Source organism: Orycteropus afer, unplaced genomic scaffold (assembly GCF_000298275.1).
Source record: "Orycteropus afer afer isolate SDZICR_OR568_19922 unplaced genomic scaffold, OryAfe1.0 scaffold00016, whole genome shotgun sequence".
NCBI classification, from domain to species: domain Eukaryota; kingdom Metazoa; phylum Chordata; class Mammalia; order Tubulidentata; family Orycteropodidae; genus Orycteropus; species Orycteropus afer.
This window is the reverse complement of record NW_006921603.1, coordinates 12,317,669-12,339,137: the sequence shown is the minus strand read 5'-3', so window position 1 is coordinate 12,339,137 and position 21,469 is coordinate 12,317,669. Positions and strand designations below refer to the sequence as shown.

The 21,469-nt window shown below is 40.1% G+C and overlaps 1 protein-coding gene and 1 non-coding gene across 2 annotated transcripts in view; both read right to left on the bottom strand.

The window, feature by feature from the left end:
* Nucleotides 1–10,418: 10,418 nt before the first annotated feature.
* LOC103213658 (inaD-like protein) overlaps nucleotides 10,419–21,469 on the bottom strand; it is a 216,320-nt gene continuing 205,269 nt past the window's right edge. Inside the window, exons 17-18 of the mRNA XM_042783334.1 lie at nucleotides 18,758–18,864; nucleotides 10,419–10,446 (exon numbers count right to left, since the gene is read on the bottom strand). Of these exons, the coding sequence (XP_042639268.1) occupies nucleotides 10,419–10,446; nucleotides 18,758–18,864 (135 nt within the window). The remainder of the gene's footprint in view (nucleotides 10,447–18,757; nucleotides 18,865–21,469) is intronic.
* On the bottom strand, nucleotides 16,499–16,602 carry LOC122152016. Its single transcript, XR_006164372.1, has one exon. It is a non-coding gene; the product is annotated as a U6 spliceosomal RNA (small nuclear RNA).

The following is a 21,469-nucleotide window of genomic DNA, read 5'->3' as shown; positions in this document are numbered from 1 at the left end:
TTTTTTGGTTTATAGATACTTTAAGGTCTCTATTGTTGGTGTTGTGTGGCACTAACTTGATTCACTCACACTGACCCTGTATGACAGAGAACTGCCTCCACAGGGTTCCCTAGGCTGTAAGCTTTATGGGAGCAGATCACCAGGCCTTTCTCCCACAGACTGGCTGGTGGATTGGAATCACTACGTTTTCGGTTAGCAGCCAAGCACTTAACCATTGCTCCTTAAAGTCCCTTGGTGGCACAAACAGTTTGCAGCTGACTGCTAACCTAAAGGTTGGCAGCTTGACCCCACCCAGCAGCACATCAGAAGAAAGGCTTGGTGATCTGCTCGGGTAAAGATGACTACCAAGAAAACCCTATGGAGTCCCACTCAGTGACATATGGGTTTGGCAGACTCAGAAGAATCAACTTGACTGGAATTGGTTTGTTTTTTTGGTTTATGGATACTTTGACATCACTGTTGTTGTTGTTGTCATTTGCCATTGAATCAGACCCAACTCATAGAGACCCGTCCCTGGGTTTCTGAGGCAGTATCACTACGGAAGTAGATTGCCCAACCTTCCTTCCATTGACATCCCTGGGTGGTGCAAATGGTCAATACTCCTGGCTGCTAAACAAAGGCCGGTAGTTAGAACTCACTAGCAGCTCTGTGAAAGAAAAGTGTGGCCTCCGTAAAGATTACAGCCTTGAAACTCTATGGGGGCAGTTCTACTCTATGCTTTAGGGTTGCTATGAGTCAGAATCTGGGTTAATGATCTGGAGGCCAACCCCTTAAGGGAAGCACCTTAGGTAGCCTTATTGTAGTGGTTAAGTTTGTGTGTCAACTTGGCCGGGCCTGGCTGAGTGGTGGGGCAGCTGGATGTAGTATTCCCCATGATGAGATTGGTAATCAGCTCTATAGTGGAATCTACTGTGAGCAGCTGAGTAGCTGCCTTAGGAATGTGGTCTGCTTCCTGTATATAAGAAGCCATAAGTACACTTGAACCCTACGTGTAGCTGGGTCATTGTGCCGCAGTCTGCCATGCTCTGCCCATCTTGGGACTTTTAATGCCCTTGAATTAATGCCCTGCCAAGTGGTTTGGTACCATTGGGACTGTGCCTTATCACTTGCCAACCTTGGGGTTGTCAGCCTCAGTAGCCAGCGGCTGAGTGAAGAAAAGCCTATAGCTCCAGTGGGCCAGGAGCAGAAGGCAGAGCTGAAGCCCAAGGCTGAGGGGCTTTCATCCAGCCCCTAGAGCCTGGCACTTGGAACTCAGACTTAAAGCCTCCAAATTGTAAGAATGAACTCCTGTTTGTAAAGGCCATCCTGTTTGTGATATATTCCTGTCAGAGTGGCACTAGGTAACCAGAACACTTAAGTATCTGGAACTCTCTGAATTCTCAACTGTCTCTGGCAAGAGTGTGTTATCTGATCTGTATGTCAAGACTTCAGAATATTGTTGTAATTGCTGGAGAGTAAAACTTTCCTAGCCAAGTGCTTGTGGAAGGACAAAAACCAATTGCTCTCAACTCTGGCTTCAACTGTAATCCTCCGGTGTGATAGTTGAGTGTCAGCTGGCTGAACAATTCTAAGTGGTTTAAACAGTTGTGATATAGTCATCCCCATGATGAGATCTGATGTAACGTAATCACCTCCATGATGAGATATGAGTGGTTGAAAGGGAGTTGCCTCAGGGGTGTGACCTGCTTCCAATATATATATGGATGTCCCGGGAAAATTCTCAGGCTTTCTGTTGGACCTGGATCCTGCATCTAGCTTATCATCATCTGGTTTTTGGAGTTGAATCAGTGGCCTGTTGTGTTGCCTACCAATCTTGGGACTGTGGTCTTTGCAGCCTATGAGCCAACAATCTGCCATTTTACCTGCCAATTTTGAATTCACCATCTGCCAAAGTCGGCAGCCTGCTCTACTGACAGCCGATCTTGGGTTCATCAGCCCCCTGTAGCTGCGTGAGTCAGAATAGCTTCCAGCTTGATGTCTGACACACACTGGGGACTTGCCAGCCTCTACAACTGTGTGAGCCATTTCCCTGTGATAAATTTCTCTCTTTCTCTAAGTTTCACTGGTGTTGCTTCTCTAGAGAACCTAGCCTAAGACACCTGGGGACCTTGAAATAATACCCGTTCTCACATCTTACCTTCCCTTTTTCTGCAGGTTCCTATGTAATTGATTTGGGGCGTAGCCTGGACATTGAGCATTTAAAATATCCCCAGGTGACTATGATTGTGGGGGACATCAAGCTCAATTGGCACAACATGGTACACAAAAAGTATTGTTCTACATCTTATGTCAATGAGTAGTGACTAGCATCTTAAAAGCTTGCGAGTGGCCATCATTATCGGTCTCTCCTCACCTGGAGCAAAGAAGAGTGAAGAAAATCAAAGATGCATGGAAACTATCCAAAGAAGTAATGGATCATGAGGACCTCAGCCTATTCTGAGACCAGAAAACTTGATGGTGCCAACTACCAATGCCAACCACTCAGAAAGAGATCAAAATCAGAGACCCTGGATGGAGTTCGAAAGAAAAAATGTGGAACAACAACAACAACAAAAAACATAAAAAGACCAGGTTTACTGGTTGGATAGAGACTGGTGGAACCCCTGAGACTATGGATCCAAGTCATCCTTTGAGCCTGGAATTGAACTCACTGCCATGGCTTAATTCAGCCAAACAACAGGTCTACAAGCTGAAGAACTACACGAGGGAGATGGACTCTTTAGAACAATGAACCATGAGAGATCAGAAGGGCAGCATTTGCACAGGGACAAAGGGAGGGAGGCAGGAATAAACAGGCAAGAAGGACACAAGGAAAGACTTGACCACAGGGAGGAAGTGGGAGGAGAGCTGTCATACAGCAGGGAATGTAACAGCGTCATAAAACAAAATATGCACGAACTGTTCAATGTAAAATGAATCTGCTTTGTAAAATTTCACCCAAATCACAATAAAAAGTTAAAAAAATATATATATAAATAAATAAAATAAAATATCCCCAGGTGATTTTAAAGTACAGCCAAAGTTAACATGCACTGGCCTGTAGTGGGCAGCTTGCCAAGCTCTCTGGACAGGTGGTGGTTATGTGTTGTACTTGCCTGCTGATATATGTTTATACAGGTGGCAGATTCAGTCTGAGACTTGCTCTCAAGTATAACCTAACTTGGTGTAGCAAGGCTGTGAGGGAGAAGGCTTGTATTCCTGCTTGCCTCTAAGTTTGGAGGCCACTGGTCTTTATCAAAAAGAACTTGGCAATGAATGATTACAGATGGGTGGAATAAGGTAGAGGGTCTTCTAAACTAGTGGTTTTCAAACTTCGGTGTGCATTACAATCACCTGGAGAGCTTGTAAAAACACAGGTTTCTGGGCCCTACTCCAGATTCCAATTCAGTTAGTGCAGATAGGGTGGATCATATGCCTACAAGGAAGACTAGTTTATATGAGTGTTATTCAAAGTTATGCAAGAACAACCAGTGCCAAAGATAAAGAATTTGAAGATTTCCACCAACTTCTGCAGACTGAAATAGATCAAACATGTAATCAAGATGCATTGATAAATACTGGTGACTGGAATCAGCCATCTTTGTCAGAGACAAAGAAGGAGCAGCAGTTGGAAAATAAGGTCTTGGTGATAGAAAGCACGTTTGAAATCACATGAGAGAATTTTGCAAGACCAATGACTTACTCATTGCAAATATCTTTTTCAACATAAATGGTGACTTTATGTGTGGATCTCACCAGACGGAATACACAGGAATCAAATCTACTACATCTGTGAAAAGAGACGATGGAGAAGCTAAATATCATTATTAAGAACAAGGCTGGCGGCCATCTGTGGAAAAGACCATCAATTGCTCATATGCAAATTCAAGTTGAAGCTAGAGGAAATGAAAACAAGTACTTGAGAGCTAAAGTGTGACATTGAGCATATCCCACCTGAGTTTAGAGACTATCTCAAGAATAGATTTATTGAACACTAATGACCAGAGACCAGATGAGCTGTGGAATGACATTTTAAGTAAAGCATAAATGAAGGAAACAAGAGGTCATTCAAAAAATAGGAAAGGACCAAAATGGATGTCAGAAGAGACTCTGAAACTTGCAGTAGAACATAGAGCAGCTAAAGCAAATAGAAGAAATGATGAAGTAAAAGAACTGACCAGAAGATTTCAAAGGGTGGCTCAAGAAGGCAAAGTAAATTATTATAATGAAAGATGCAAAGACTTTGAGTTAGAAAAGTAAAAGGCAGAACAAGCTCTGCATTTCTCAAACCAAAGAAAAAAATTCAAGCTTCAACTTGCAATACTGAAGGATTCTATGAGTAAAATGTTGAATGATGCAGGAAGCATCAAAAGATGCTTCAACCATTTCAGCAGGTAGTATATAATCAAGAACCAATGGTACTTAAGGAAGAAGTCCAAGCTGCACTGAAGGTATTGGTGAAAAGCAAGGCTCCAGGAGCTGACAGGATACCAACTGAAATGTTTCAACAAACGGATGGAATGCTAAAAGCACTCACTTGTCTATGTCAAGAAATTTGGAAGACAGCTACCTGGCCAACTGACTGGAAGATACCTATCTATGTGCTCATTCCAAAGAAAGGTGATCCAATGGGATGTGGGAATTATTGAACAATATCATTAACATCACATGCAGGTAAAATTTCGCTGATGATAATCCCAAAATGGTTGCAGTAGTGTAGCAACAGGGAACTGTTCAGAAGAGGACATGGATTCAGAAGAGGACATGGAACAAGGGATATCATTGCTGATGTCAGATCAATGTTGGCTGAAAGCAAAGAAGACCAGAAAGATGTTTACCTCTGTTTTATTGACTATGCAAAGGCATTCAACTGTGTGGACCATAACAAATTATGGATAACGTTGCAAAGAACAGGAATTACACAACATCTGAGCATTATGCTCATGCGGTTCCTATACTTAGATCAAGAGGCAGTCTTTTGAACAGATTAAGGGGATACTGCACAGTTTAAAATCAGCGACATCATGCTAAAGGAGAAAAGATTAAAGTTGTCAAGAATTTTATTTTACTTGGATCCACGATCAACACCCACGGAAGCAGCAGTCAGAAATCAAAAGACATATTGCATTGGGCAAATCTGCTGCAAAAGACCTCTTTAAAGTGTTAAGATGTTACTTTGAGGACTAAGGTGTGCCTGACTCAAGCCATTATATTTTCAATTGCTTCATATGCATGCAAAAGCTGGACAGTGAATGAGGAAAACTGATGACAAACTGATGCATTTGAATTATTGTTTTGGTGAAGAATACCGAATATACCATGGAATTTCAGAAGAAAGAGTAAGTCTGTCTTAGAAGATGTACAGCCAGAATGCTATTGGGAAGTGAAGCTGGTGAGACTTCGACTCTGTACTTTGGTCTTGTTATCAGGAGGACCAGTCCCTGGAGAAGGCTATCAAGTGAAAAAGAGGAAGACCCTCAATGAGATGAATTGACACGGTGGCTGCAACAGTGGGTTCAAGCGTTGCAAAGACTGTGAGGATGGCACAGGATGAGGTTATGTTTCTTTTGCTCATACATAGGGTTGCTAGGAGTCAGACCGGTACATAACAAAAACACACTTAGGTTCCCAGGAAAGTAAATCATTGTTGAGGAGTTGAATGGCCAGTGCCCTTTAATCTATCTATTCTTTCTGTTCTCCCAGGAGAGGAGTTAGGGATATGCCCAAACCACTGGACAGAAGGTGTCACTGACACCACATCTGTTATCAACTATGGCTACCTTGAGAAGAATGCTTAAACTTCATATGTATCCAAGGAGTCTTGCCTTGATTATTTCTGGAATGTGGAGACATATTGGGAATTGATGAACAAGGTCTTGTTTTTTTGTCAGCATCCAATAAACATGTCTATTTTCTTTTGTCTTTTGTTTTTGTTTTTTGTAAATATCTTATGTTAGGGAGAACTGAAATAAGCTTTGAAAAATTCTGGCTAATTTAGAAGTCTTGTGTGGGTGCTCTATGGTAGTTTGCTACATTGATTAATTCCCACTAAGGTTTATCGAAGACTCTTTTGCCTACAGAAGCTGGATGACTGGGTAAACCACCTACTTTCTCTTGACACGATTCTCCTGCCTGTGAAATGGGCAGGATAGACTCCACTTCTAAGTTTGTCACCATTTCTAAAAATCTGGCTCTTAGGAAGGAAATTCTTACTCCTTTGTAAGTATGCCCAGCATGGGTCTCAGGGATCCAAGGCTTAAGTGGTTCACTTGTTCCTCACAAAGCCTGAAAATGAAAGCATTGCTCAGAATAGGTGGAGCCTAAATCTTTTGAAAAGGGCACCCACACACAAATTACTCTTCCAAATTTCAGTTTAAGTTGGTATTGTGCAGACAGTGCGATGTTTCTTTTTCCATCTTTGCTTAAGTAGAAAGAATCTGAAGATTTTAAGTCAAGCTGTCAAAAACTTAATGTTTATAAGAGGCTGATAGACAATTGGAACTATAAGCTACACTTCAAACATTTGTGTTAAAAAAAATCACTAGTCTGAGGAGTTTTTTATAGTTGGGGACAGTAATCAGGGCCATGAAATCAGATGTGCATGAAATGTTCGATGTAAAACAAGTTTGCTAAGTAAATTTGCACCCAAAGCACAATAAACAAGTTTTAAAAGAATCTCACTATTCTGATTGACATTAATAGAAAAAGATATCTTGGAACCAATATTCAGATACTTATTGTCTCAGGCTGGGCTCTCTAGGTATGTGAAACCACTGAAGTGTATACATAGAGAAGTATTTATTTCAAGGTAATGGCTCACACAGTTGTGGATGCTGGCAAGTCCCAAATCTATGGGTCAGGTGTCAAGCTAGAGGCTTCTTCTGACTCACATAGTTTCAAGGGCTGATGTACCCAAATTGCCAGGTCAGAAACAGGCTGCTGGCTCATGTCCCAAGAACCTGAATTCAGAATCAGATGCAGAATCAAGAGAGGGTGAGCTTTCCCAGAACATCCATATATTGGACACAGGCCACAGCTCCAAGGGAACTTCCCTTTCAACTGACTGGCTGCTCAAATCAGATCACAAAATGGAGGATGATTACATAGTACCTGTCAAACCACGAAGAATCATGACCCAGCAAAGTTGACACATAACCTTAACCATGATACTTAGAAAACCAATGGTGTAAGGAACAGCAATGTTGCTTCATCTCTAAAGAAAAGATAGTGGTAGATCTGATCCTGATAATCTGTGTTCCTGGAAGAGGCATCTTCCCTAGGTCACCTGAGCAGATTTGGCTGTGGGTAGGGGTGGAGGATCTCAAGGACTGTGTCAGATGGGCTGCCAATTGCAGGAGGTGGGAGAAACCAAGGTGCTTACTGGTACAGTGCTTCCTTACATGCTTATAGAAACCTGTGTTAATTCATATCATTGATGGTCTCCCTCTTTTTGCTGACCTTCTCCTTTATCAAGCATGATGTCCTAAAAAATTTCCAAACCACTGCCATTGAGTCAACTCCAACTCATAGCTACCCTGTAAGACAGAGAAGAACTGCTCCATAAGGTTTACAAGGCTGTAATCTTTACTGATGCAAATTGCCACATCTTTCTCCCACAGAGCACCTAGTGGGTTTGAACCATAAACCTTTTGGTTAGCTGCTGAGTGCTAAACCACTTTGCCAACAGGGCTCCTTGTTGATCCCTTCTTAGGTGACTACCTTTACTTAGATTCTTAGGAAACATCTACCCATAAACACTCGGCAGTTTACTTTTCCAGGTTTACTTCTCTCTCAAGTTAACTCATATTATTGATATCATTACTATAGGAAATACTGGTCCTGATGATGAGGCCAAAATAACATTCATGGTAGTAAGAGAACTACTTCTTTCACAAGTTCCCATCCTCAGGTCTTCTCAGCTTGCCAATAAGTTCTGATGTTTTGGGGTGTCTGGGTGGGGGAAAGGAGTGGGGGAGGCAATAATTTATTAGTTATGCCAGCAGAGACAAAACCAGTTATGAGAAGTACTATTTCTGTCAATTTCCTGCTGCAAGGAGTATAAAGCATCACAATTCCTTTATAAATAGACTTGACCTAAAAGTACAATGTAGAATGAAACACAACCACCATGCATTATTTCAAAATGTGTATTTAATGGCCATTCCACCAAAATCAAGCAGAATCACATTTCTAAAGTTTTTTTTTAATATATTTAAATTTGCATTTGCAAGTTTTATTTGGGCTTCATTTCTTCTTTACTGCCTGAGGTGTTCTTGCAGATGCAATTAACACAGAAGAGTTCAGCTATTGGTAGCTTCTCATACATTAAAAGGCCAGATCCTAACAACACTGCATATCTTGGGATCCATTAGAATTGGATACATGAGAAATTTCAAAAGCCATTGATGGCAATGGGTTTGGTTTTTTTTGTTTATGTGTAATTTCAGAAAACTTAATACCATCATGAAAGACATTTTCAACACAAAATTCAGGCACTCTATACTTTGGAATAGCCACAAAATATTCCAACAAGAGTTAATGCACTTTGTGATTACATCTACTCAAAGATAATTCTCAATTAAAATCTATACTTATTAAATAACATTTTAAAATTAGAACCCATTAAATTTTGATAATTACTGTGAACTATTTGCAGCATCATGTTTTAAATAATGCTGAACTACTTCTATTATTGACCCTGGTACTCATCCTTCATGGTACTTTTTAGAGTTCGCTAAAACTTTTGTTGATAAACATTTCCTCCTTTCTCCTGCTATAACCTGAATAAAAATGCCTATAATCAACTTTGAAAGGTTTTTATCTCTGCCATTGTATTTCCTTTCTTTGCCTGCAAAACTTTGGCAAATGGGAAGCTCCTTGGAGACCAGGAAACATTAGCCAACCATTTCCATCACTGATGCCAAGTCCAAGTTTGTTTACTCAGTCACTTAGTGGCAAAAGAGGTTGCTCTACCAAGGTTCCTGCAGTCTGTACTGCTAGACTTGCTGGTATTGAGCTAGGGGGAAGGATAATCAAATTTGTCACTTGACTCTGTACAAGACTACCCAGGTCTTGTCTGATTTGAGGCAAAAATTGCTATCTGTGCAGTGTGGTTCTGGGGTTCTGGCCTCCTCACCTGAAGACTGAGGGGTAGGACTATTTTGATACCTGCTTGTTGTTGTTGTTATGTGCCGTCGAGTCGGACCCGACTCATAGAGACCCCTCCTTGGGTTTCCGAGGCAGTATCACTACAGAAGTAGATTGCCCAACCTTCCTTCCGAGGAGTGGCTGGTGGGTTTGAACCACCAGTCTTCTGGTTAGTAGTCAAGTGCCTTAGGCATTATGCTACCAGAGCTCCTACCTGCACCATTAACTCAAGATGAACTTCCTAGATCTGAACATAGTTTGTTGTTGTTATTTGCCATCGAGTCAGACCTGACTCATAGTGACCCCTCCTTGGGTTTCCGAGGCAGTATCATTACAGAAGTAGAGTGCCTAACCTTCCTTCTGAGGAGTGGCTGCATTGTTAGAATTTAGAACATGGATGTCAAATGTTCCTGTTGCCAATGATGTGTGTTTGCTCAGTGGTATGCATTTATGTAGCTCAGAAAACAATTAGAAAGCTTTTCAGAATTTTAAAAAGATTATATATGTTTTCATTTTATAATCTGAAAATTGACTCATCAAAATCACCAATGTCTAACTTACAAAGATCTATCTGGAGACATGAATTTGTGACTTATTTGGTTCTAAGTCATACAGAAGAGAACACAATAATTTCCCATAGGAGAATTTGGTATTCCATCATGGGGATCACTGGTAAGTTAATTACACTGCTAATGTTTTCTGGCATACTGGAAGGAATAATTAGCATAAGTAAATCATGAGTGAGATGACAAGTCACTTAGCATTTGTTTCTGTTCACTGGGTGAGATTTGAAGTGGCTGTTAAGTCACTGTGGGGGAAGGAGAGAGAAGGGCATACAGAATGTATGGTTGTTAACCTCAGTTTTGGCAAAGAGAATCAGAACCAGTTACTATTGGTTGATAAACTTCCATGTTAAATGCAAAACGGGAAAGACTCATTCATTTTAGAAATTAACCTTACCAGGAGGTGATGAAAGCAGAAAAACATCAGGAAGACGACTGTTAATTTGGGAAGTTCCCATGAAACTCCAACCATCTCTCTGAGCACAGAGGATGAGATGGTAAGAATGAAGGTGAGTTTGAGTGGAGGTTGCTTTTCATTCCCACCCAGAACTTCATCTTCCCTTGGATATTCTAAAAGAACAACATCTATTTTATGATCAGGAGCAGAGGCTCACGACAACACAGTTAGGGTCACAGTCCCTCTCTGGCGTTTTAGAATGGCCACCGCTTGTTCATGAGTAACACCTTCCAGAGTTTCATCATTAACAGCTAAAATCTGATCTCCTCGCTTCAATCGGCCGTCATCTGCAGCTGCTCCCTACAAACAACAAACATGCCAGTTTAACCCAGGGCAAGCAATTTACATTCAGACACTAGTAAAATCTCTAATTTGAGTCTGGTGTGCATATTAAAAGAATAACTTTAAAAAACACCAATTAATGTTGTTTCCAAGTAATGTATTTAAATTAAGGAAAATGTAGGACATGTTGAGTAGTAATAGTTGAATAGTAGTTACCATAATTATGAATCATACTAGGAGAAAGGCACTGATACTTGCATTTGTTTCAACACAAGTAGAACCTTACTTCAATATTCAATGGAATGGAATGTTATTCCATGTGGAAACAAACATAATACACAAAAGAGGTAGACATAACAGTTGAACCTGGTCGGTCCTGTTGCTATTACCATCATTAAGGGTTCCCACTGTACTATTAAGCTATCAGCACTATAGTGTTCTGTCAAAAAATAAGTGTAGCTTTTAGATGGATGAATTATACGGTATGTGACTCATAGCTCAAGCTGCTTTACATATTTACATAAATGAAGTATAGCATCTCTGAAACTTTGCAATATTATATATTCAAAATCTTCAACTTTATCTTTGGTCAATTAAATAAGTTTCTAAATGACTCCTTTTAGCACTTATTCAGTCATGCATGGCTCCTCAAAATGGCACAAAGCAAGTGAAACTCAGGCTTTTTGTATTCAAGAGCTGAGTAAAACTGCCATGATATCACTAGAAATATCTTGGACTGACAAGGATCTAGAAAATGGACCTAGAAATAATTTACAGGAGGCTTTCTCAATTTGTTGGGGACAACTGTTAAAATATCTTGGGAAGTTGGTGTCAGAAGAATCTTCTAAGACCTTGAGCCACTGGAGCAATTAAGACCCACAGGTACCTCCTCCTTGATTGAGCTAAGAGGCCCTTATGCCCCTGAAATTGTGCCCACTTGCAGCATGGAGGGCCTGAAGTGGCTGGTGAATTATCTAGAATTTCAAAACTGTAAAACGGGTAGACTTCCTGCATGGAGGCTGAATAAATATTCAAAACCAGTTCTATAAGGGGAGGCAAAGGCCAAAATTAAAACATTTGCAACTGTGTAACCTTTGCTCAATTTTTTTTTTAAGAAAGTAAGGTGTCACCGCACAAATAACGCTAATGGATAAAATCAGAATTACTGGGCTAACCTGATCTTACTACATTTTACATGCTAAGATTTTAGGGCTTCAGTAAGTCTCAGATGTCCTTGTTTAGTTTTTAAGGAAGCAAGTTTGCCTTTTCAGTAAAGTGAAAGTGGGCTGAGTTTCATGTTTCTAAGACTGGTACTCTATTCCAGGTATTCCTGTGCTTGATAACTACTTACTAACAGTATGTACTCTCCTACTTTATCAGTGTAGCAACTGAAATGAAGGAAAGAGAAAATAAATAGCTTGAAGTTTGGAATGGTAGCTCTTTCCATTTGCTGTTTGTCCCAATTTGATCACTTAGCCTGTGTAGACTGTAAAATGGGCACATTACAAACCTTGTGGCCTGTCCTAAGGATTAAATATATGACACAGTAGTTACTCAATAAAGGCAGTAGCATAATAAAAGGAAACTCGAGTGAGAATCAAACTCATGTTTTCAGATTCCTCTAAATTTTCAGAGTTGTTAAAAGTCTTTAGGACAATCTCTTGTTGGCTTACGGGAAAATTCAGCTGCTAAAAAGACTAAGGCCTAAGTGTTTGAAGTTTCCAAGCAAACAAACACCTGAAAGGATTTGGAAGGTGCCAATAGCCTGTTAATCAGGTTGACTAAGGCTTGCAGCATCTGCCCACCTCAAGTGCCTGTGATGCTTCACGGTTCCCTTTGAGAAGAAGGGACCTCGATGGGCCGCATTAAATACTTTCTTAGTTGAACAACAAAATCATTAAAAGAAGCTTAGGCCACCAACAAGGTCATATAAAAGCCCACCACCTATGAACATGAGGCTCTAAAAACCTGAAGGAAAACATTTTTGAAGAATGTTTAAAGAGAGAGAAAAAATATCAAGCTATAGTTTCATAGATCTCCAAAATTCCAATGGGGAAAGTTTTAGCTCGGTGTCAGAATTAGTTTTAGAAAGATTTCAGCCTACAGAAACTCTTTGCTAGCATCTGGTTTATTGATTTACTATAGAAATATTTTGGTTTGGCTATATTGACTTACTATAATAAATATAAAAAAAGATAAAGTCATCAGAAAAACTACATCTTATTAGAATAAACTCTAAGAGACTAGCTGAATAATAATAATAATTTTTACTAGAAAATTATTTTATTGAGACTGATTGAATTAAGTGGGCCATTAGCTAGAGTGTGGGACATGTTTTTTTCAGTTCAGATTTTTTTTTTTCTTTTATAGGTGTGCCTCACTTTACAGAAAGGGACCTTTCCTTAAAAACAAAAACAAATTAAAAAAAAAGCAAAACAAAACGAAAAAAATTCAACATTTCTTCTAACTAAACTCACTGCCATTGAGTTGCATCTGACTGATAGCGACCCCCACTGGGTTTCCGAGGCTGTAAATCTTTACAGAAGTAGATCACCCTATCTTCCTTTCACAATGCAGCTGGTGGGTTTGAACCACTGACCTTCTGCTTAGCAGCCAAATGCCTTATCCACTATGCCACCAGAGCTCCTTCAATATTTCTTAGGTGCCTCCTAAATAAGCACTTTCGTGGGACCTTTGTAAAGGGCGTTCTGGGTGAACTCAGTCCATTCATCATTCCCATCACTCTTTTCATACTATGATTTGATGGTGGTTCTTTTCCAAATTCACCAGCAGTGAATGGCCATTTTGTTCCCTCAAAACTGCATGTTCTGGGGCTCTGACAAATGGGCCTGGCTCCCATCCTATCTGTCTCTATGTATGTGGAGACAGTGACAGTTTGGGGCAGGCTGCTGAACTCTGCGCTCCAGGTCAAGACTTTTCAAGCCAACCAGTCCTCTCTCTGGCCTGCAGCTGATCTGCTCACATGCAGGGTTATGAAGTGAGCTGGTGATTACAAACATTTTTAAGGGTCTTTATGGAGGCAAAGGCAGGATGGCAGGATGGGGGGGCTAACTCTTCAGCCTTCCCACTATCCTTATGTATCTGGCCAGCTCTTTCAAAAGCAAAGAATATTTATCACAACTAGGGCACCAGCCACTCCTCGAAAGGAAGATGGAGCAATCTACTTCTGTAGTGATACTGCCTCGGAAACCCAAGGAGGGGTCAACTATGAGTTGGGTCCGACTCAATGGCATATAACAACAACACAACAACAGGGTACCACTGGTACCCAGGATGTTTCTGAACTGCTATCTCTCTTCCCTTTGGCCTATGACCAGTTCAACAGGTGAGTGTTTGGGAATGACATGCTTTCTTAATAGCAACTTAGCAAAATGAAAACTGGTGAGGAAATGCTAACTAACACATTCTAAAAGCAAATGCAAAATGACTTGGAGATTATACCAAATCATGGTTGGGACCAGTCAACAGGTGATAAAATCTGTACAGGTAAAAGCAAACTTGTGTTTAATATATAGTATAATTTTCTAGAAAGAGACAGAATCTATCTTATTTTTTTCTTTTGAAGACCTTTATTTCCTTAGGGAAAAAAAAGAAGCAGGCGATAATGGGATCAATTAATAAACAAATGTTTGAGATAAAACCAATGAAGAAAAAAGTTGTAATAATACTAAATACTTTTTAGAGATCTTCAAATTTATAATAAAATTAAATTCCAATTTTTGAAACCACAATGAAGTTCAAAATAATTTATGTAAGAGCTCTCTAGGGGCAACAGCAGGAATGGACCCCATGACCTGTATACTAATTAACTAGGATACACTGGAAGTAGTATTGCCAATTCCTGAAAAATATTTTATTATCAAGTCTTCATGTAACCTATTGAACTGATCCTCAAGTACTTAGCAGACTTTGGAAAAGAGAAACCATCTTATACTCAAGTGTTTTGAGATTTTCAGTGATGGGCAGGCATTAGTGCTTACATTGATCTGAGGCTGCACAAAGCTTTATGCCTTAGCTCTCCATTGCCTGTTATCTTTTCTTAAAGGAAAAAGCCAAATCCTGTTCTAGCCCAGAAAAATACTTCCAAGGCCAACTTCCAAAGAACACAGTACTGCTCCTTATGCTGTGCTGCTCAAAGAAGACCCTCTTTAAAATATGTTGTCTCTACTTCTGTAATAGGGTCCAAAGAAAAGTACACTGTTTATGACTCCAAAGAAGAACTCTTCTTTCACTCACCAGGTGTTAGAGTTACCTATATTATTCAAATGAAATAAGCACACATGCACATAGCCAGGTTTAGTCCAAAGTAAAATAAAACACGTATCAAATCTCACCTAGCTATGATAAAAAAAAAAAAAAAAAGTACAGTAAAAAGGAAAATAATACCTTTGCAAATATAGTCTTGACATAAATTGGCAGGTCTCCATGGGGACTTCCATAACCCCCTACAATACTAAACCCCAATCCTTCAGAGCCTTTCTCCAAAGTAATAATCTTAGGTGGTGGTGTTCTGAAAACACAATGCATGTTGTTTAATTTAAGAATAGATATTGAGAGGGAATTTCATTTTAATGGAAGAACACAGATTTGAGAGAGACTTTCATACTGCAAAACCATGAAGGTCAATTTATTAACTCAAACTCGAGAGCAAACAAGTAAGTTATTTTATAAATTCCAATGCCAATCCTGCTGACTAATGAGCAACATCCTTGATGTTTTAGGGGCTTCTTTTTCATAAAACCTACTGCTTTTGGATTAACAATAAGTCATGATGCTGAAATTGTCAAAGCACCCTTCTATGTGCTTAGTTTTTAAACCTTAAACTATGTAAAGCTGAATGAAACTCTTCTTTATATTCTTGTAGAATATGCATGAACAGAGTAGGGTATCATGTTAGCTTAGTCTTCAGGTGGACTTCTGTCCAGAATAGGTTCCAAAAACCAAACTCAATGCCCTTGAGTTGATTCCAACTCATAGTGACCTCCACTGGGTTTCCAAGGCTGTATATCTTTACAGAAGCAGACTGCCTCATCTTTTCTCCGCTGAGCACCTGGTGGGTTCAAACCACCAAATTTGGTTAGCAGTCATATGCCTCAATGACTATACCACTAGAGCTCCTTCAGAACAGGTTACAGCAGCCCAATAGCTGAGTAAAGTACTGCTCCTTTTCTGCCTGAATACACTTGCCACAGATCCCCCTCACCTTCTACAAAAGGTGGGAACTCACTCTTCCAAACCCACCTCCAATGTGATGCTTTCCTAATGTCCTGAGGAGAGTTAACCTCACCTTTCCCTTTGCACTCTGTGCAAACTCCCATTATGACAGGTAAAGCTTGCAGTGATTGTTTAGCTACCTTTCTCCCCCAAGCAGACTAGGAACTCCTTGACTCTTATTCATCCAAGTATTCCCAGCGCTATGCACTGTTCTTGTCACAAATTCAGGATCATGACTGTGGTAAGTGAGAAGTGAAATCCGTTAAGAGTAGAAAGAAGCCAAAGTGAAGCAAAATGGATGAAGACAATCTCTCTCAAATATATAATTTAGTTTTTCAAAGCTTCGTCCAGTGTGGAAGTCTTCTCTCTCAGAAACGACATGCTAAAAATTAAATTACCTATGTGGGCTCAAGTAATTAATCTAAGCTTAGTTAATGCTAATTTCTTATTCCCAGTTGCTGTTGTCCAAATGGTAAAAACCTACAGGAACTCTGGTATCCCAGACCCTGTCCTCTCATTTGTAGCAGGAGGTTCATAGTTGTTTATTGGCATCACTTGTTTTGGGGCAACATGCATGTCTGAGAGGCAGTCATCTAATACAAATCTGTCCTTCATTTACTGACAGAAATTTCCAAAATTGGGATATAAGCAAGCTTTAGATAGGCTGTTCTGCCTTGACTAGAATATTCCTCCCTTTCCCCCTCTCTGTTTTACTTGGCTTATTTTAGGGTTTTCAGCTGGTATATACACACTGTAACCAGTCTTTTTTTTTTTTTTTAATTGTGCTTTGGGTGCAAATTTACATAGCAGATTTGTTTTACATTCAACAGTTCATAAAGATGTGGAACGCTTCATGAATTTGCATGTCATCCTTGCACAGGGGCCATGCTAATCTCTGTATCATTCCAATGTTAGTATATGTGCTGCAGAAGCCTGCACTGAAACCAGTTTTTTTTTTTTTTTTTTTTATGTACTTACTGGTTGCTTATTTCAAGCATCCGTATTAATTGCTGAATGTCTATGTCATATAAATTATTAATTGCTTTGAATATTACCCCTGCTCATTCCAATTATTTCAAAAGTCAGCTTAAGCATTAGCTTCTCCAAACTCACCCTCTAAGTTATGCCTCTCCTCCATGTTTTATAGAACTTTAGCTTACTTATCTCTCCCATGGAACTTAGCTCTCGTATGTTTATCTATTCTTTTATAAGCATGGATTTATGTGTCTGTTTTCCAACCTTTCTGGCAATTCCTTGAAGTCTAGGGCAATGCTATTGTCTATGCTTTGGATCCTCAGGTTCTAATACTTGTACAATGCCTGGCCTTAGGAACGTGCTCAATAAATGTACGCTGAAATAATGATGAATTATCCACTGCAGCTGAATGGTAATGATGTCGTGGATAAGGGCACTACTTTTCACCATTTTGAGGCCATATAAATACTCTCTGTAATGGCCTACTGGCCAGACAAGAATTTGATTCAAGTTTCTTCTTTCAAACATAATCCCCATTTCCAAAGATATTGAAATGAAAATGTAGATACCCAAAACCATTGTTTCAGAGTTAGCCCTAATAGGCTGCCTCATCATTAGAGATCTTCATGTGGTTATTCACAATTAGAGACCTGTTTTCAGAGGAGAGGGGGGAAGTGAGGCTCCATCAACTAGCAACATCAGGTGGAGCTTGCCTCCATGTATCTCATAACATCACAATATTTTCAGTCAATGAGCTTTAATTTTCTTTCATATAGAATACTAGTTAAAAAATATCTCGAAATGTTAACAGTGCTGGGAATAGAAGTGACTTCCTTTATGCTAGTGGTTCCTGACCCAATAAGGGAGCTGTGGAATTATAGCAAAGAACGCCAGGTTACGTGGGCATATTTGTATTTCCATAGGAACATCAAAGGTGTTAAAAGTACAATCTCTTCCTAGAAGTGTCCTCATTTTTTTTTTTCAATAGAAAGGGCAAATGTAACTTGAAGATGTTACACTTTTATGTATTTGTGATATTTTAATGGTATGCATTTGATGCATTTGATAAAAAAGTAAAGCAACCTTAACATTCTTATATCAAGGAAAATAAACTCAAAAGATATCATCGAAGGTGACAAACTGCCAAGAGAAAACTTGTGAATGGCTGTGATTATGAGCTTCAAATAAGCCATTCAGCTCAGTTCAACAACATTTATTGAGCACCTACTAATAACTAGGCACTTGGTGCAAATTCCCATTATGCCACTGGTGGTGGTTGTTGTTATATGCCATGGAGTTGGCCCCAACTCATAGCGACCCCTCCTTGGGTTTCCGAGGCCGTATCACTACGGAAGTAGATTGCCCAACCTTCCTTCTGAGGAGTGGCTGGTGGGTTTGAACCGCCAGCCTTCTGGTTAGCAGTCAAGTGCCTGAGGCACTATGCTACAAGAGCTCCTATGCCACTGGTGGTAGAGGAGGAATAAATCTAGTCAACGATTCTCAAACTTTGGTTCCTCTGCCTATCTGTAGCAGAATCCCCTAGGGAACCTGTTAAAATCAGATTTCTGGAATCCACTGTAGACCACCTAAGCAGAATCTCTGAGAATGGACCCGGGCAATTAGCACTGTAAAAAGTATCCTTTAGATTATTCTTATGTACATTGTCATTTGAGAGGCATTGCTTTAATGAGTTACTTTAAATTACAAAGAATGGTTTAATGAAGAACGTTAGCAAGTATAACAAGAAGATTAAATATAATCTTTTCAGCTCAGAATATTGAGGAAACACAGTTCCTTGCATAATAAAGCAGGGTGCACCTGGGCTATAAATTTGTGGTTTCTTAGGAAAGGAAGCAAAAGCATGTATGTGTCAAAGTGACCACAGAGTGTGTGTGTGCAGGCCCTGAACAAGGGTCTTTAAAGAACTTGTACAGTGGAATAGAGCCCTGAGAGAAATAAAAAACCCTGGTGCCCTCTTGGAGGTGCTCTAGGAATTAAAAAAGGCAATGTACTCTCCTCCTCCTCCTCTTGCTTAGAGAGTATAGTCTAGAATCTGGAAAAAGGTCCCACTGAGCTCTGCCCACATACATAAGAGGTCCTCTGCACCTAGAATACTCACTCTGTGTCTTCTGGATGGTGCTCAGCAGAGGGTGAACCAAGATGGTAGCCAGTAGACATGTTTTCGAGTTGAGTTGCTATGGCACTTATATTGGTATCTGCTACAACCTGGGGGAAAAGTTAGAACAAAATCATCCATCATAAGGCAGGGGAGAATTAGAGAAACCAATGGTCAGTTCTCAGTCCTCACCTCATTCATTCTATCAACAGCATTTGACACATGGAATATTCTTCCTTTAACTATTTTTTCAATTTGGTTTCTACACCCTACTAACTTCCTTTCCACCTTTCTGGCCACTCCTTCCTATCTCCAAAACTTCTGGCTATCAGAGTGCTGCAGGATGCAGTCCTTGAACTTCTCAACTTTCCCATCTACACAAATTCCTTTGTCTCATCTCATGAATTACATATCTTTGTGCTGAAAACTCCCAAATCTGTATCTCTAGTACTACCTCTTCCCTAACGCCAGATCCATATATTCCATTGCTAACTTGATATCCCTACTTGAATGTCTAGGAGTTTTTCAAATTTTACCTGTCCAAAACTGAGCCCCACACTCTCTAACATTTTGTTGCTATAGCTTTCTCACCTCAGGTAATTGCAACTTGCTTCTTTCATTTTCAGCAAAAACCTTGATGTCATCCTCGACTCCTCTCTTTCTCTCACAACTTACATCCAATCCCCATAAAATTCTATCGATCTATCTACAACATATCTTGCCTAGCGTTTTGCAATAGCTTCTTCACTGGCCTCCACGCTTCAGTTCCACCCCAGCCCCTGCAATCTATAGCACTATACCAGCTAGAATGGAAGGAGCCCTGGTGGCACAGTGGGTAAGTGGTCGGCTGCTAATAAAAGCTTGGTGGTTTGAACCCACCAGCCACTCTGTGGGAGAAATGTACATGGTTCTGTAAAGATTTACAGCCTTGGGAACCATATGGGACAGTTATCTTGTCTTATAGGATTGCTAAGAGTTGGAATCAACTCGATAGCAATGGGTTGTTGATTGAGCTACATAAAATGGTTTTGTTAAGTACATAGCAGAAGAAACCCATCTTCCTCAGAACCCAAACTGAATTCTTGAACTACAAGGCCCTATGTGATCTCTCTGCCCTCATCTCCTAATATTCTCCTCTGTGTTCACTTTGCTCTAGGCATGCTTTCCTCTTTGCTGTTTCTGTAACATGCCAGACATGTTCCCACCTCCGCACATTGCAATTGCTGTTCCTTCTGCCTAGGATATTCTTCATTCAGCATCTCCATGGTTAGACTTCCCTCAGGTCTTTACTCTAAAGTCACCCTTCTAGGACACTACAACTAAAATTCCCATACCAATTCACTAGCCCAACATTTCCTACCCCACTTCTCTGCTTTGTGTTTTCCTGCTTACCACTCTTGCTTGCTAATGAACTGTATACTTTTTCACCTAATAAATCTTACTGTGTATTGTTTCATAGTAGAATATGAGGGAGGACATCTATGTGTCTTGTTCATGACCATATCTCCATCATATAGGACAGTGCCTGACACACAGCCATGTTCATCAGATATTTGTTGAATTAATGAGTATCTGTGGCTCCCTGAGGTTTGCCTTCTAGATGGTCCTAAACAAATACAGATACTTTGAATTCTACACAGATACTTTGAATTCTACACAGCAGAAATCTGTATTCTGCAAAGCACTCAGAAGAAACATGGTATAGTTCTTAGAGCTCATACTAAGAATGAGAATGGACTTCTAGAGTTTAGTTTCCACCACTTAAATGATGCTGTCTGTGCCTGAGTTTCAGCTTCCTTTTTGTTAAATGGAAACCATAAAAGCCTGCCTTGGCTGCTTTCCCCAGAGTTGTTGCAACTTGGTTCTTCATGTGTCATGCATGTGTCAGAGTAACCACAGTGTGTATGCAGGCCCTGAACATATTGTGTCTTCCATATTAGTTGGTTGCCAGAGCTGCTTTTTCGGAAGTTCCAGGGCTCCCCCTGCTTCTGTTCAAGGTCCTGTTTCTAGGCTATATTTGTTATACAAGTAGAATGAAGATATTTTGCCTCACAACAGTGCAAAGGGGCTTGATTTAGTTGCAATTTCGGACTAAGCCAACAGAGGGCACAGCTGCCTAAAATGCTAAACTGCATCTGTGAACTAGAGAAAGAGGAAGGTGACAGGCCTGCCCTAGCTGGGTCGGAACACACTGTGGGTGAATCATCCTGTTCTGGGGAAATCATTGCTATGTTAAAGCAAGTTATAGGGTCTTCTGGAAAGATCATCATATGAAGAATGACTGAATGAATTGGCGGATATTTAGGATGAAAGATGTAAGGATGCAATGACAGATTCTTCCTGGACACCAATGGCCCTCAATTATCACCAACTCTTTCTACTATCTTCCACTGCAAGTGTCTCTTAAGTGTTGTCTTGGTACATGATCGCTGTAATCTCACCCATTCTTTTATTATTATTATTTATTGTGATTTGGGTGAAGATTTACAGAGTGAATTCACTTTCCATACAGCAGTTCATATATACTTTGTCTCATGTCATTGACCACAGTTCACAATGCAACAGCTCCCCTCCCACTTCCTCCCCATAGTTACCTCTTCCCAGTGACCATCCCTCCATACTCTCCTGCACCCTGAGCTGTCTCCCTGTGCATACGCAGCCCTTCCTTCTCCCATGATTGTTCTCTCCAGGGTGTGTGTCTACTTGAGGTAAATG